Below are 17288 nucleotides of genomic sequence, written 5' to 3'. Positions count from 1 at the left end.
CAATGAATGACTTTTATATCTATAAGGTTATTTATTTAAATAATTTAAAAATTTTAATGAATAGAAGTTTTTTTATTTTTCATTTTATTACAATAATAGAAAGGAGTTTTTTTCTTAATATTTAATATTTTTATATGTAACATATTTTATAATATTTAAAATAAATAAAATGTATTTTATGTATGATATAAAATGTTAATAATAAAAGGTAAAATATTTCAACATTATTTCATTTATTATACAAAAATATAAAATATTTCAATATTTAACATTTAAAATAAATCACGAATATAATTACGTATTATATAATTAATAATCATATAAATTATAATCATTATAGAATTGTGTATTCGTTTAAATTATTAAGATTTTCTTCGACATTTTATTAGGTTTGTTTTACTATGTGTTTCATTCGATACACAATAATACTGCGCGTGCGATTATCTCACTTCGCGATTTCTTCAGACGGTTTGAGCCTGTCGGGCACCCATACACGCTGTGTTTGCGAGTCCCACTACAGTGAACACGAAGATGGCGGAAGCTCCCTTACGGACCAGCCGGTATTTCTGTCACCGATGTTCTGAAGAGATTAGCCCTCGTCTCCCGGTAAGTTACAGTGTAAACAAGCTGAGCTTAATCATGACGGTCGGTCTGTGTGTTCACTAAAACGTTGCTTTATTTAGGAACGACACTAGTTTAGAGTCGAGTACACGCTAGTTAGCTTAGCTTAGCTCCCAGCTAAGACCGTAACAACCGTATTTTCTCTTTGCTGGAAACATGAAGCTTGTTAGTAGTTCATACTCCTTCACAGCGTTTAATCAGAACTTTAGCCGGAAATTTGTTAGAATTGAAATAAAATCATATAAGATAAAGTGTCAGTGTAAACGGTAATGTTATGATTTGGTTTAGTCCTAACAGAGCTTAGGCTTATTAAAGTGTCATTGTGGTTCTTCAGTGTACTGGGATGTATTTATTATATATATCTAACCCCAGGGGGGTAATTAGTGTTAGACACACACGCACATCTCACAGCAATTAAACATGTCTTACTGTCACCTGTCATGATTAACCGTTATATGGTTTTAATGTTGTTCAGATGTCATTACGGGTTCCAGAATGTTCCCTGATTCTGGAATTTGGAATCCCCTCTCTCTCTCTGTGTGTGTGTGTGTGTGTGTGTGTGTGTGTGTGTGTGTGTGTGTGTGTGTGTGTGTGTGTGTGTGTGTCTCTCTCTCTCTCTCTGTGTGTGTGTGTGTGTGTGTGTGTGTGTGTGTGTGTGTGTGTGTGTGTGTATTTCTCTCTCTCTCTCTCACTCACTCACTCACTCACTCTTTCACTCACTCACTCACTCACTCTTTCTCACTCACTCACTCTTTCTCACTCACTCTTTCTCACTCACTCACTCTTTCTCACTCACTCTTTCTCACTCACTCACTCTTTCTCACTCACTCACTCTCTCACTCACTCTTTCTCACTCACTCACTCTTTCTCACTCACTCACTCTCTCACTCACTCTTTCTCACTCACTCTCACTCACTCTTTCTCTCTCTCTCACTCACTCACTCTTTCTCTCTCTCTCTCACTCACTCTCTCACTCACTCACTCACTCACTCTCACTCACTCACTCTTTCTCTCTCACTCACTCTCTCTCTCTCACTCACTCACTCACTCACTCTTTCTCTCTCTCACTCACTCACTCACTCTTTCTCACTCACTCACTCACTCACTCACTCTTTCTCACTCACTCACTCTTTCTCTCTCACTCACTCTCTCTCATTCGCTCACACACTCACACTCTGTCTCACTCTCTCACTCACTCACTCACACTCTCTCTCTCACTCACTCACTCACTCACTCTTTCTCTCTCTCACTCACTCACTCACTCTTTCTCACTCACTCACTCACTCACTCACTCACTCTTTCTCACTCACTCACTCTTTCTCTCTCACTCACTCTCTCTCATTCGCTCACACACTCACACTCTGTCTCACTCTCTCACTCACTCACTCACACTCTCTCTCTCTGTCTTTGCCTCTCACTCACTCACACATTCACACACACTATCTCACTCTCTCTCACCTACTCACAATCTCTGTCTCTGCCTCTCTCTCTCTGTCTTTTCCTCTCTCTCTCTCACTCACTCACTCACACTCTGTCTCTGCCTCTCTGTCTTTGCCTCTCTCTCTCTCTCTCTCTCTCTCTCTCTCTCACTCACTCACACTCTCTCTCTCTCTGCCTCTCTCTCTGTCTTTGCCTCTCTCTCTCTCTCTCTCTCTCTCTCTCTCTCTCTCACTCACTCACATTCACACACACTATCTCACTCTCACTCTCTCACACACTCACACTCTCTCACTCTCTCTCACACTCTCTCACTCTCTCTCACACTCACTCACACTCTGTCTATCTCACTCACACTCTCTCTCGGTCTCTCTCACTCACTCACCCACTCTCTCACTTACTCACCCACTCTCTCACTTACTCACCCACTCTCTCACTCACTCACCCACTCTCTCACTCACTTACCCACTCACACTCTCTCTCGCTCTCGCTTTCTCTCTCACTCACTCACTCACACACTCCCTCACTCACTCACTCACTCTCAAAATAAATGACCTTTTATTGTCTACATTCTCCAGAACTCTCACTGTATGGATCTTTTGTCACAGTACAATAGCTACATGTTGTGGATGTTAATGTTACAGCATTTGGTTTAGAGGTAATTAAGAGGATTTACTGAATCTAATTTGTGTACCAGGTTATACTTGCTGTTATATGTAAAAAACCTTTGCTTTGCCTCTTGTTATGGTTTAAAGCATTAGTTAAAGGAATGCCTGGTTTTGTTTGGGCACTAAATGGGTAAATGTTTTTTTTTTTTTGTCTGATTCCAACAATACAAACAATTGACTGTATGTGAAGGTCACATTTTTGGATGCTTTCAGCAAATATCTATTGTCTGTCCCTGACAAACACCTCACTAACAGTGCTGTGTGACCTGAGTAACCCCATTTCACAAGCTTGCTGATCTTTGTTTGTAATATGATTAGGATTACACCTGTCCACGGTGTGACTCCGGCTTCATTGAGGAGTTACCTGAGGATCAAAGGTATGTCCTCCTTCTTGGGAATGAACGAGCTGTGAGGTTATTACTATGTTTGTCAAGTGACTGTGAGATTTGTACAAAATACATAAAAAGGTCAAAGCCCTGCCATTGTTGTACAGAGTTTTCTCAAATCTTTCAACTAAGTGCACACATGACTGCATATTGATCTCCTAAGAAATTCTGACTCATCTTATTCACACTAGCAGACAATCTTATCCAACTCTTCCGGCTCCCGTAGAATGTTTGTGCAATAGCTTATGCTAGTTCAGACATGACCATAAAGCACATGCAGTCCCACAGACACATGGACCAAAACCCACCCGCTCCGTAGTTAAGTCTCACCAATCCCACCAAGTCCCGCAGAAAGATAGACCGATTCTCATACACCCACGTCTTCAGAAAGATTCACCATTCCCATCCTGCCCCCACCCCCTTTCGTGGAAACTTACATTGCCCCTCACAGTCCACAAACAGAAAGTTTGACCAGTATTTTTTCATTTCTGCACAAAGTTTGACCAATCACATTCTATCACCTATTTTCTAAAATGGGTTGTTTCTGCCTGCAGCACAGAGAATCCGTCAACATCCACATCATCCACCAGTGCTCAGCTCCGTTATCCTTTTGAGGTGAGCGAGCAGTCATCCTTCAGTGAAACATATGGTCTTCCTTCATCTTGCATCTGTTGTTTATTTATTACCCAAAAGGAATATGATGACAATGAATTTAAATTATGCTTTTTGTTGTAGTTTACTTGTGGTAAGTGTAATTCCATAACCCACAGAGTGCTTATATTTAGTAGGACGGTAGTTGGCCGTTTCACTGTCCACTGTAAAACTGGTAATAAAATGGAAGAATTTCATATTTCAGTGTTTTCCCCCATGTTTTCAGTGTATTTTTTTTTTGCTGTGGAAAGCAAGATGTTCTATGTTTGATGTTTGTAGATGCTCTGATGATGCACTGCATAAATGCACTTTAGAGCAACTGAACCATCTAAAAGTCATCTTGCTGTTTTCTCAGAATGTGGACCCGCATCTGTTTACCTTCCCACACCCGTACGGGCAGCTGGCTCTGGGCATCTTGGGTGAGGGTTTTGATCTCCGGACGGGCATGTCCTCCGAGGACATGCGTGATGCCGATAACCCGCGGGAGCGGGAGATGGCATCACGCCAACGCTATGGGGCAAGACAACCTCGGGGGCGTCACATTCCCCGGAGACAAGGGACCCGGCATGAAGGAGTGCCCACTTTAGAGGGGTGAGGAAAGGACTGACCGTTATTGCCAAGCAGTGCCTGCTTTAGAGCAATGACCGGACAGATGCCATGTAGTGCCAGGACATTTCAGTTTGAGTGTGACTTCATTGTTGTCTTTAGGGGGGGAAAAAATTGGTGAAAAAAATAAGGGCAGGGTTTATCAGACTGTATCTGATTATTTAAGGGACATTATTCATAATATCACTTTCCGATGTTTATAGCAATTTATAATCACACCCTCCAGTGTCACCCAAATCTGGTTCCTCTGAAGGTTTCTTCCTCTTCAATCTAAGGGTTTTTCTCTTGCCACAGTCACCTCAGACTTGTTCATTGGGGATAAATACAAACACGTTTACCCGTCCTGTTGCGTTCGTTTCGGCTAACGATCCTAGTGTTCCCGGTCACTTTTGACTAGGAAATCTTGATTTATTATAGACAATGTTCATCAATTTTGACATTTGAAATCACCAAAACAAACACGCCCCTAACCTAAATGGGTGTCACCCCTGTTTTGATAGCTCCGCCCCACACATACATACGTAACCCAGGCAACTATTATGGCGGAACCTGCTGGGGCAGCAGGCCGATTGGGAAATTATCATCAATAAAAAAACTCAGTGAGTAATACTATGGCACACAGATGTGTCTTTGTTGTACTGTGAAAGGTTTAGCTCCGTTTCACGCGGGCGTTCAGTTCTCTCCAGTGCTGGAAAGCTGATACTATACTAACACGGGTCCTGCTGCTTCTTGCCTTATCGTAAGCCTTTTTTCGCTTTATGTTTTTATCCTCCATGCCAATGTTTCAATCGCTTTCGGCTAATGCCAGACATGCGCACTGAACACTGTCTCCACCGCATATTGACAAGACACGCCCCTTTCTGCTCATTGGCAACACGTTTGTTTTGTTTGTCGGCCCGACTCAGTTTTCTGAAGCATTTCTCAAACATTGTGCACCCCACCTTTAAAATCCACAATAACACATATTATCACCTAATGTTGTATTGCATCTTTTTAGCAACTTCAGCTCTTTGTGAACATTACAAGTTTCCCTGAGCTCATACAACTCATTTATAGGGAAAAAAATCATATAAATATTATTTTGACTGTAACAAATACTATGATGAATCCTATTGTATTAATTCAGACTTCTTCACTGAAATGTTTACCAAAGTCACTTATTTGAACCCACTTCTCATGTAGCTCTGAAAGGCAGTGCCTTAGTGTCATCCCAATGTTCCTCAGTTTTGTCCTCATGAGCATGTTGGGAAATATACTGAGGTCATTGCATGTTCTTTGCAAATATATAATAACTGTAAGGAGACCACAACTTCAACTGGATTTTCTTTCTCGTCAGTGTCAGTCTTCCTCCTCAGGGTTGAACTCTGTCATCCTCAACCTCTCACTCTTCCTCCTCTAAAGCTTCCTCACTGTCACCCTGGCTTCTCTCTTCCCGATCACTGTCATGGTCAATATCCCTTGGCCATTGTGCTGCCACAGACTGAACTGTGAGCAAGGTCTCAAAAAAGATTTATATACCAGAGCTGTGAGAAAATTGTATGATTGAACCAAATGTTGCAGTGTTGGTTTTCATCAGGTGTGGTTCCTGTGGGGTAAAAATTATACTGTCGATAGGTTCCCATGAAGGTTGCTATGGAAGCCAAAAGGGGCATAAGGGGTGTGTGTGTCTGCTGTCTGCTCAGATTTGACTAGAACACAACAGGAGGGTTAAATAGAAGTCTAAAATGTAATCTCGAACTTTTGTATATTATTAATCTTCATATAATAAACTTTCTGTACTAGGCTATGTAAAGCTGCTTCGAAACAATGCCTATTGTTAAAAGTGCTGTACAAATCAAATTAAACTGAACAGGGTTACAGTGTGTTAAGTAGTGAGAGCAGCTCTGCTGTATGGGTTAGAGACTGTAGCAGTGAGGAAAAGACATGAGGCAGAGATGGAGGTAGCAGAGATGGACATCAGAGGGACAGCTCAGGTTGGCTGTTTTGAAGACAAGGACAGAGAGACTAGACTGAGATGGTTTGGACATTTACAGAGGAGGGAGATGGTTATATTGGTAGAAGGATGTTGGAGATGGAGCTATGAGGTAAGAGGTCAAGAGGAAGGTCAAAGAGGAGATGTATGGATGTGTTAAATGAGGACATGACGGTAACTGGTGTGAGAGTAGAGGATGGCGATGATAGAGTCAGGTGGAAACAGATGATTCGCTTTGGTTACCCCTAACGGGAAAAGTCGAAAGTAGAAGAAGACATGTTCATGCTAAATTACGTTTTTTTTCAGCATCTCAAGGTTTAGGAACCATATCCTTGTTTTCTCAGATACAATGTAAGGGTATGACTTTGTGTCTCAACAGGATTATTCAGCAGTTAGTAAATGGAATCATCACGCCAACGGCTATGCCAAACATGGGAATGGGACCATGGTATGTTATAATGTTAATGCAAAATTTGTACTTATCATGAGTTGCATTTGAAAAAACATTGCATACAGTATCAGTATGTGCTTGTCACCTGGTCTGATCTCTATTTCCAGGGGAATGCTACATTCAAATCCAATGGACTATGCATGGGGTGCCAACGGCTTAGACGCCATTATAACACAGGTATCAGTACAACTGTGAAGGATATAGAGTCCTTGGATAGAATAAATGAATCCAAAAGACTGCATTAAAAACTAAGACTTGAAAATATAATCTTTTGATTATTATGTAATTAGTCAAACCAACCTGTAGAATATGTTAAGTATACGGGTCACGTTTTGAATATTTGTTAATTTTTTTTCTGCTCTCGTCTTCCCACAGTTATTAAACCAGTTTGAAAATACGGGTCCCCCTCCTGCAGACAGAGAAATGATCAAAAACCTCCCAACAGTTCAGATCGCAGAGGAGCATGTGGGTGAGTCGCTCGCTGCCGGCGCAGCGTGTTTATTACTGCTGCACTGTGGGAGGATATGGAGAAACTTCTGACCAGTGTGCTACTCATTTAGCTGCCGTTAATATTCTGTTTGGAATATTAACCGGTACTGTGAAGCAAACCCGTTCGGTTAGAAACCATAGATCCAATTTCCATGAGATTTGCCTACCGAGTTAAAGCACATGCTCGTGTACAGAGAGAGAATGCTAGAAAAAAGTCTTGAACGTTAATATTTTATGGCGTAAGTTAAAGGTGGGGTGCACGATGTTTGAAAAATGCTTTAGAAAACAGTCGGGCCGACAAACCAAACAAACGTGTAGGTAATTAGCAGAAAGGGGCGTGTCTTGTCAATATGTGGTGGAGAGAGTGTTCAGTGCGCACGTCTGACATTAGCAGAAAGAGGTTGAAACATTGACATGGCGAATACCTGCTCTTATTTCTTCCTCGGGTCCTAGGTGTTGAACGTCGTCTTCCGCGTGAAACGGAGCTAAACCTTTTACAGTGCAACACACAGTACAACAAAAACACATCTGTATTACCATAGAATTACTCATTGAGTTTATTTATTGATGATAATTTCCCACTCGGCCTGCTGCCCCAGCAGGTTCCGCCATAATAGTTGCTTGGGTTACGTATGTGTATGTGGGGCGGAGCTATCAAAACAGGGGTGACGCCCATTTGGGTTAGGGGCGTGTTTGTTTTGGTCATTTCAAATGTCAACATTGGCTTTCAAACACCGCACTTTTAAGTAGAACTTGAGTGAATAAGCTGCTCACAACAAACTAAGAGCAGGAAGTGACACAGCCTGTTAATGAGCGTTAGATAGAAATATATGAATAAGGAGTAAATAGTGAAATAGTACATCGATTCTTTAAGTGTTTGATTCATTAGCAGCGTGTAAGGTATCTAACCTTTTGTGCAACACACACAGTCTGCAAGAAGGATGGGTTATTGGAGTGGAATGAACTTCAGCTAAATAAAAAACATCGTGTCAACATCTCATTATTTATTACCCACAATTCTCTCCAATGTCAAGAAATACATACTTAATTACTGAAATTAAAAGAGCTATTTTCCTGTTCTATCTTCTATAATACGATTATAATTTATTTTATCCTAAGCGTTAAATATGACGGTCTCGTGATAACAGATCGGGCTGCTGTGGTACAAGTGGAATAAAGCGCTGGATGGAAATTTATCAGTAATACTTTGCGTCATGCTTGGAGTTTACATCACACCACTGCATTACTGATTTATTTATTATAACAGAACATCCGGTTTCAGCGTACATGTCGGCTTGTTACAGAAACAGATCCGATTTAGTTTTTTCCTTTCTGTCTGATATCTGATCCAGGATTTTCTGCTGATATCAGCCAGATAGAGACACCGGATATCCTTTCTAACAGCGTTTAAGGGGCAGTTGACTTGATTAAATATTTTCTCTCTGACCTCAGCCAACACAAGATCTTGATTTCCAAGCCTCATTAACTTCTACATTGCTTGCCTTTTCTTGCCCCTTGTGCAGGAGCTGGTTTAGAATGTCCCGTGTGTAAAGAAGACTACACCGTGGGGGAGAGCGTTAGACAACTTCCATGCAATCACCTCTTTCACAATGACTGTATAGTGCCCTGGCTCGAACAGGTAACTCTCTCGTCGTCTTCTGCGTCGCTTCCCTTTCTCCTTATTGTGCTTTAGTCTGCTGGTAGAGTCCTGCCTTTTTCCGAAACCTTATTTGTTTTAATCTATTATAGCGTTCGCTCTCTTTCACCACAGAGGCTGTAATATCTATCTTTCTATCCATCCTCACCTCCATGTAATCTTCTAGAGGATATTTTTGTTACAGCTGATCCACCACATGTTTCATAGTAAATTAGCTTGAAATTCAGTGTTTAGAGTTTAAAGGCACACTGATATTATTATTATTATTATTATGATATTAAGCTACAGAAGTGAATAATTATTTGGGATCGGCAGGAGAAAAGACTAATCGCCAGACATTCTGGAGGAGATTTCTTTAACAGGTCCTACTTAATCAAAAAAAAAATCAATCAAGAGTTTGAGTTTGATGTATTGGACTGTCTAATGCTCCTGTAGTGCTGGGATTATAACAATATATTAACATAGGGGTCGGTTTTCTATCTGTCATGTTTTGAGATCACACAAATTTCGCTAAAAGTAGTAGATATATACACACACACACACACACACACACACACACACACACACACACACACACACACACACACACACACTGGAGATCAAAATTAGAGAACAATTTATAAACAAATGAACAATTCAACAGTTTAAGGAGTTTTTGTCCTGTCTATTCCATGCTACCAGGACACCTTTTCCACAAAATAACTAAGGCATTTCAACAAAAAACATTATTTTGCAGAAAACACACTGATCAAAATTAGAGAACAACAATGACTGTAGCATGGAAAAAGATTTTCTGAAGGTTACAACAGTCAGCAATTAGTAGGAATTGTACAGGCCGCTGCTCTGGATGACTTCAGCACATCTGCAGCCACAGGACAGCACTAGTCTCTCACACTGCTCTGGTGTGATTTTGGTCCACTCTTCCTTGGCAAATCCTTGGCGACAAAGTTATGGCCAAGAAACCCTCTACAGTCACCGAACTGTGTTTTTTGGCCATAACTTTGTCGCCAAGGATTTTCCAGAGGTTCTCTATTGGGTTGAGATCAGGACTCTGGGCAGGTCATGTCATTATTTCAATGTTTTCAGTTTCAAGGAACTGCGTTACCCGTTTTGCTGTGACATGGAGCGTTGTCCTGCATGAACACTGCGGGCTGATTGGGTGATTAACGCAGGGGAAGAACCATATGTTGTTGAAGGTTCTGATAAACATTTGCATTCACTCTGCCATGTAGCTGTATAAGAGGCCCAACTCCAGCTGCAGAAAACATGCCCCAAACCATGACACTTCCTCCTCCACTTTTCACTGACTTCTTTACACACTTTGGGTTCAGTCTTTCTCCAGTTTGTCGCCGAACATAATGTTTCCCATCGAACCCAAATAAATTAAACTTGCTTTCATCACTGAAGTGAACTTTGGACCAGTTCTCCACTGTCCACAGAACATGCTCCTCAGCAAAGCTTAGTCTAGCCTTTTGATTCTTTCTGCTAATGAGAGGTTTGGTCACTGCAGAGTGGGCTTTCAGTCCAAATGCTCTTAAACGTCGAGACACTGTATGACGAGACAGATCCTTACCCTGTTCAGCGCTGAACTGGTGAGCAATTCCAGCTGCAGTGTGGAAACGATTGCCCATTGAGATCCTCCGCAGTATCCTGTCCTCTCTTGCATTTGTCTTCCATGGACGACCAGGGTCATCCCTTTGGCCTTCATCTGGACAACCTGCTGCCGGAGGCTTTCAGTCACTTTAGAATGGCCCACCATCTTGCAGAGTTGGTGAAACTGGAAGTTAGGCTGCCAGTTAAATAGGGGTTGACAGATAATCAAGGAAATTAGCACCAAGTGCCAGATTAACACCAATAACTGGGAGGTATCTGAAAGTGTTCTCTAATTTTGATCAGTTTGTTTTCTGCAAAATAATGTTTTTTGTTGAAATGCCTTAGTTATTTTGTGGAAAAGGTGTCCTGGTAGCATGGTATAGACCAAACTGTCAACTGTTGAGCAGTGAAGATTACATTATTTCAGAATTGTTCAATTGTTTATAAATTGTTCTCTAATTTTGATCTTCTGTGTGTGTGTGTGTGTGTGTGTGTGTGTGTGTGTGTGTGATTAGAATTTTGTATATTATTTTTATTTTCAACTGTAAATCCTTCCATCGTTAGGTTTTTGGCAGTTTACTAGTGAACGCACTTTACCATGATATCATGTCTTTGTGGCTGTATTTAGTAGTTCTTCCTAATCCCTTGCTGCTTCAGTAAAACTTCTCACTCACACGTACATCCAAAGCACAGATGCCCCTTTTCCACCAAAAAGTACCAAGTGCTTGTTCAACGTTGGTTCCACTGGCGAACCTTTTAAGAACCGGTTTTGCCTTTCCATCGATTAGAGAGCCGTCACAGAGCCGAGTCTGACGTCACTGAATACGTGTCACATTTCCCAACAACTTTAGCGTAGCGGCGGCAAACACCACATCAACAATGGCGGATGTTGCTTTACTGTTGATGCTCATGGCTTTGCGAACCTACATTGGCATCCAAACGCGACGAATCCAACATGTACGTGCAGCTCCATGTAATCTGTATAAACGAAGGTTGTAATCTAGAAAGTACTTAACATTATTTTATCATTAACATAGAAAAAAGTTAGCCTTAGCATGTAGCTACCTACTATCATGTGTGCTGATAATTGATATCGCGGTAAAGTAAAAGTGTATTAAACATTCGTATACTTTAGGTACATTATCAAATGCGCTAACAGTAGCCCCACCCACAGCAATGTTTTGGTGCTACTTAAGAACCACCTTTCCTCGTTCAGAGCCGGTGCTTTGGCGGTCGAAAAAGAAAGAACTGGATCTAAATTAGGCTCCGAACCAGCACTCAAACTGCCTCGGTGGAAATAGAGCAATCGACAATAGCAATAGGTGCAATAGAGCATCATAGCTATACAAACCCAATTTCTGAGCAGTCTGTAAAAGCATGTTATTGTATTCAATGATGCTGGGAACAGATGATGTAGATGTTGGAACTTGTTGGAAAGACATAGAATAAAATCTTCATTTTATATTATTGTATAATCAATTGTTAACATTTCATTTTTAAATTAAGGACACGAGGTAGAGATGTGTAACTGTGTGTGTGTGTTACTCCACAGCATGACACGTGTCCGGTGTGCAGGATGAGCTTGAGCGGTCAGAACACAGCCACAGACCAACTTGGCTTAGGAATGAACTTCTCACCTTCCTCATCATCATCGTCCTCCGCTAGTTCCCCCAGTAATGAGAACGCTGCCAACAACTCCTAAAATACCTGCCGGCTTTCCTCACTCACTCACACACACTTGCACACAGACACTGCACACTCAAAGACACAATACAGTACATATACACACACACAAACCCCTCAACATTTGATCATCTCAGAGAGGGGGCGTGGCCAATCCTGTTAAAGCTCAAAGCCCTCACTCGAATCTTGATAACACAGCCCTGAAGAACCTCAGAATGTTCTATGTTGTCTAGTGTTCTAGTGTTCCAGTTCGCACTTTGTTCTGCCGTTACTGAGAATGATGCGAGGGCTGAGCTGAAACCTGATAGTCTAGAACACACCCTTTAAGGCCAGCACCTCACTATCCCCTTCATCATCATCAACATCATCATCATCATCATTACCATCTGACTCCCTGGACCAAGCGCCAAAGGACATGTCCACAAGCAATGGGGGAGAGAAACACACACACCCCTGTATTTCAGTACTTTTTATTATTGAACTGGAGCATGATCGTTCCTCTCTTCTTTTTTTTTTTTTCTTCTTTTTTTTTAACACATAACAAGCAGTCCTGTACAAACAGGGATTTTAATTCAAAAAGTGACTCTGGGGTGAAAAAAGGGATGAAGAAATTTGTCAGATGGTCTCTTGCAGACACACACACACACATCCAATTACAGAAGTTGAATGTCATTTTACCAGAGACCGTTACGTCTCAAATTCCCATAAAGGGAAAACCTTCGAATAGAACCATTTTTTTTTCTTTTGTTTTTTAAAATGATTTTTAAAATTCATATATTTTGCCATCTAAGAGGTGTACTCTGTGAACTGCGCATATAGCGATATTTATTATAACAGCTGACCGAAGAAAGAAAAAAAATGAAAAGTTTGTGTAAAGTATTTATTTGCACAATGTTTTGTTTTGCAACCAATTAGGGCAATGAACATAAATACAGCAGGTAGAAAATCAAAATACAATTAATCATTTTTTTAAATAATAATTTTACTCCACACAATCCTCAATCCTCCCTTCCACAAAGTTTTAATGATATTTTACTCTTTTTTTTTTTTTTTTTTTTTTTTTTTTTAAATATACTTTGTGCAATTTCCCCATAAACACATTCAATGAATCGTTTTTTTTTTTTTTAACTTATTTTAAGTGAAATGATCTGTTTTTGTAAGTCATAATAAACTAAAAAAAAGCACACACTGCTTCGTCTTTCGGGTAACCGGAAGGATGAAAACAGAAAATTGTGTACACACACACTTTATTTATATATATGTATATACATATACATACATATATATATATATATATATATATATATATATATATATATATATATATATATATATATATATAGTTTGTGAATATGTATTTGTGTATGTATGTGTGTGTATATATATATATATATATATATATATATATATATATATATATACACATACACACACACACCTCTCTACATGTTCGTGAGTGTTTCTATAGTAACAACTAAATCCCATGCGTTAGCTAAGCATCATGCTTGACAGGTTAAAAAAGGTCTTATTTAGTCTAATCATTGATGAGTGAGTCTTCAGTGTCAGGGTTTTGTAGCAGGCAAAAGGTAAAGCTGGAATTTTTAGGTTTTCTGATTTATTATAACTATAAATGGATAAACTGCATGGAGTTGCTCTGGTTTAAGATGAAGAAACAGTTCAGAATTTTACTTGATCTGCAGATCTGCTGTGTATGGTTTTTTTTGTTGTTTATTTTTACAGCCACTGAATAATATCAAGTCACTTTTGCACCACTGTACATGCACAGACAAGTTGTTGTGTGCTTTCAGCTACACAGCTGTGTGAGAGACAGTCCATGTTTTCAGCTCTCATCTCGCTGCTACTTCTCGTGACCCATTTTTAGCTCTCATATCTCAGTGTTTGACGTTTCCAACTTCACAACACACGGGAGTCTGAATTCACTGCCATGAACTGCTTTCTGGTATTAAGCGGTATTTTTACAAATTACGGCATTCTTCACTAAATTACAGAAAAGCCTCATTACACCTAATGACTTTGTCAATTGAAAATTGACTTTTTGTTCACTTGCTACGCTTAAAGGCAAGGCTGCTTCTTCATTAATCAAGTGTTAATCTTTAAAACTGTAAACAAGTAGAAAACACTGAACAAGTTAACCATCTCAAATGGACTGAAAACACTGATTCATCTAATGCACCGGGGTCAATAAAGATCAATATCCAGTTTATATTTTTATCGTTAGCCCTCATCCATATTGTATTTATATATACACACACACACGCTGTTGACTGAAAAATCAAATCGAAGTGGATTAAATCAATATCACTATCAGTGTTAATTAAGAGATGGAAACAGTGTTTTTAGGGACACTGCTGTTTATAATAAGGTTGGGGTTGTTTTTTTCCCTAAGAAAACAGTTGGTGTGTAAACAGAATGCAAGAATGCAATAAATTCAGAAACAAATCTAAACATTCCTTTGAGAGCAGTCCCTGGTGGTGGCCTCCAGATTTTTGTCTTTTCTTCTAGAGTAGGTTATTTTCACACTTGGTACCCCCTCACACACAGAGCAACTGTTACTAATAAACCCCCGAAGTCCTCAAACCCCCTGGAGAACTCGATGACTCATTCCTCTTCTGCAGTACGGGAGGCTCGAAGGTCAAACGTGGCTTGTGGTGAGCAAGACAATCACAATAACTCAGGAGTAAAACACAACACTGCATGTTATAGCAAATCAATTTATGATGGATTACGTTGTGGCCCAATACAAAGCTGTGTAGTTGTTTCTATCCTGAAGTTGATTATTTTCCAAGTCATTTAGATGTCACTTAGATGACCACTAACACTTCTATTATAATTTCCGGTCGTCTGTATATCCATCCAAAATCCTTATTAGTGCAATATGAATAATAGGTGAATGTTTGTAGGACTTATATGAAATTATTACTTGGTCCAGCTTGTGATTTTGATTGATCCATTTCCCAAGAACAGGGTCAAGGTCACAACAAGGTCAAATGTTTGCTGTCGGGTTGTGTACAGGGTTTTAAATATGAAGATTGAATTTGTTGTTAAAAATGATAAAGCATCATGAAGACCAGAGTGCTGTTTATAGGAGAAAACCAAAATGGCCAATACAACAATCAGGAATGTCCACAAAAAGAAAAACTACTGCTGTACTAACACCAAGACATCAAACATATTGGGCCAAGGAAAACAGCAGCAGCGGATAACAAACATCAGGAGAGCTGTGAAGAAAAAAACTAAAACCAACAAACAGTGAGGTCACCAACAACCTCCATAGAGCAGGAGTGAAGGTTTAAGGTAGAAATATATATTTTGAGTTTTTTTTTTTGTTTTTTTTCCATGTGATTATTGTTTTAATCAATGCTTGTGACAAATCTTCTGGGCTGCTCTTTCAAATTACGTAGTGTCATGGCTTGGGCTTGCATCTTAAGATTTTTTGATGTGTTAAGATGTGTTTCCTTATCAGATTTCCAAGTAAGAACCTCTGTAGTAACCCTTAACTATCCAAGAAACCATTTTTGAAAGAATGTCGTTTTTTAACGGAGTTATTTAACCCATAAAAAGGAGAGAATTTGCATTAACATTTAGTACAAACCGTATTTATATATTTTATGATATTTATGTATCAATAGTGATGTACCCTAAACATTCTTCTGATACCTCCCATATCTCCAAAAAGGGCATTGTGTTATACTATATTTTTATGTATCAAATCAAATCGTATCAAATTTTATTTGTCACATACACATACATACAGGGTACGATATGCAGTGTAAAAAATATTTTTAAAAAAGCAAAAAATACAGTAAGAATAAAATAATAAGAAAGTATAAACTATATAAGAAAACTATATAAAAATATGAAATATATGGAGAATATGAAGAAATAATGTATATAGCTACATATATATATAAATATACATATATAAATGTGTGTGGTTTTTAAAGATTGTCCTTAAAGTATCAAAAATAGATGTTTGTCTTGGAGACATCAAGCACCACCATTTTACTTGTGAACAGCAGATTACTTGTGAATAGCTTTTCCTCTTCTGTCTCTTCTGTCCCTGCGATCTAGTCTGTCTGGCTCACCTCCAAGATCAATCCCAGTCTTGTCTCCTTTTCTCGGAACTCTGCCTTTTATGCAAATGAAGCCGGGAGCATCACGCTCCTGTGTGTCCAACCAGGAAGTGCGTGACGCTGCAGACACAGAGAAACTGTGATTCAGTGTTGTGCAGCTTGTCATCAGTCAGTCAGCAGCAAGCAGTTGAAGGTAAAAAGAAGCAAGCGGGAGAAACAGGATGCCGTGGCGGCTCACTGACCCTTTGTTAGGCAATGAATGATGTGTGTCCTCGGCACATGGACACATGGATGCCACGCTCCGGTCCATTGAGCTCAGACAACCTTTCAATGACATTGGCACGCACTGGCTCTCTCAAGGTAAGCCTGCCTCCCTGCTGGGGTAAATCTGTCAGTTCTCGGAAACATTGCGGAAAGATCCGTCCTGCTTTCTTAAAGATAATTGATCAGATACATCAGTGAGCTTATTGTTGAGTTGTTGTTAGTTGCTGTAAGTCAGACGCATACATTTACTCTGCCATGTGTAGAGATCACGGTGTAGAAGTATGCTAAGGCATGTAGGAGCATGATGAGCTCCTGACTTATTAAAAAACGATTAAACAAGTTATATTATTATTATTATTATTTAAAAGTGTTTAACATGTCCTGTATCTGGATGCTGTCCTGACACCATGCATATCTCTCTCTCTCTCTCTCTCTCTCTCTCTCTCTCTCTCTCTCTCTCTCTCTCTCTCTCTCTCTCTCTCTCTGTTTCTTTCTCTTCCTGTGTCTCTCTCTCTCTCTTTCTCTCTGTGAGGAGCTGCAGCTTGTAAAGGGGATCGAGCTGCTGGCAAAAAAGTCTGCGGCAACCAAAGAAGAGCTGATCAAGATGCATCCATCAGTCTTCACAAGGTTGGGAGAATTCCCAGGAGTCCATCATATACACGTTGACCTGACAGTTACGCCGGTGATCCATGGATGCAGAAATATTACAATGTCTT

General features: G+C 39.8%; 1 protein-coding gene across 1 annotated transcript; it reads left to right on the top strand.

Moving 5' to 3' along the window:
* The first annotated feature begins 451 nt into the window (after positions 1-451).
* rnf126 (ring finger protein 126) lies at positions 452-13195 on the top strand. The gene is made up of 9 exons (XM_027150768.2): positions 452-606; positions 3045-3103; positions 3667-3727; positions 4119-4354; positions 6721-6789; positions 6900-6969; positions 7168-7261; positions 8805-8920; positions 12084-13195. Exons 1-9 carry the CDS (start codon positions 532-534, stop codon positions 12231-12233), a joined length of 930 nt encoding a protein of 309 aa, XP_027006569.1. The 5' UTR covers positions 452-531; the 3' UTR covers positions 12234-13195.
* Positions 13196-17288: the final 4093 nt, after the last annotated feature.

The sequence above is a fragment of the Tachysurus fulvidraco genome, chromosome 22 (assembly GCF_022655615.1).
Source record: "Tachysurus fulvidraco isolate hzauxx_2018 chromosome 22, HZAU_PFXX_2.0, whole genome shotgun sequence".
NCBI lineage: Eukaryota > Metazoa > Chordata > Actinopteri > Siluriformes > Bagridae > Tachysurus > Tachysurus fulvidraco.
This window is presented reverse-complemented; position numbering and strand designations above follow the sequence as displayed.

Bases quoted from the DNA above. Each gene is read 5' to 3' on its own strand.
- rnf126 (XM_027150768.2), top strand. From the start codon at position 532: ATGGCGGAAGCTCCCTTACGGACCAGCCGGTATTTCTGTCACCGATGT. The intron at 3,104-3,666 runs GTATGTCCTCCT...TTCTGCCTGCAG, and splicing joins GAGTTACCTGAGGATCAAAG to CACAGAGAATCCGTCAACAT. The intron at 6,790-6,899 runs GTATGTTATAAT...CTCTATTTCCAG, and splicing joins AACATGGGAATGGGACCATG to GGGAATGCTACATTCAAATC.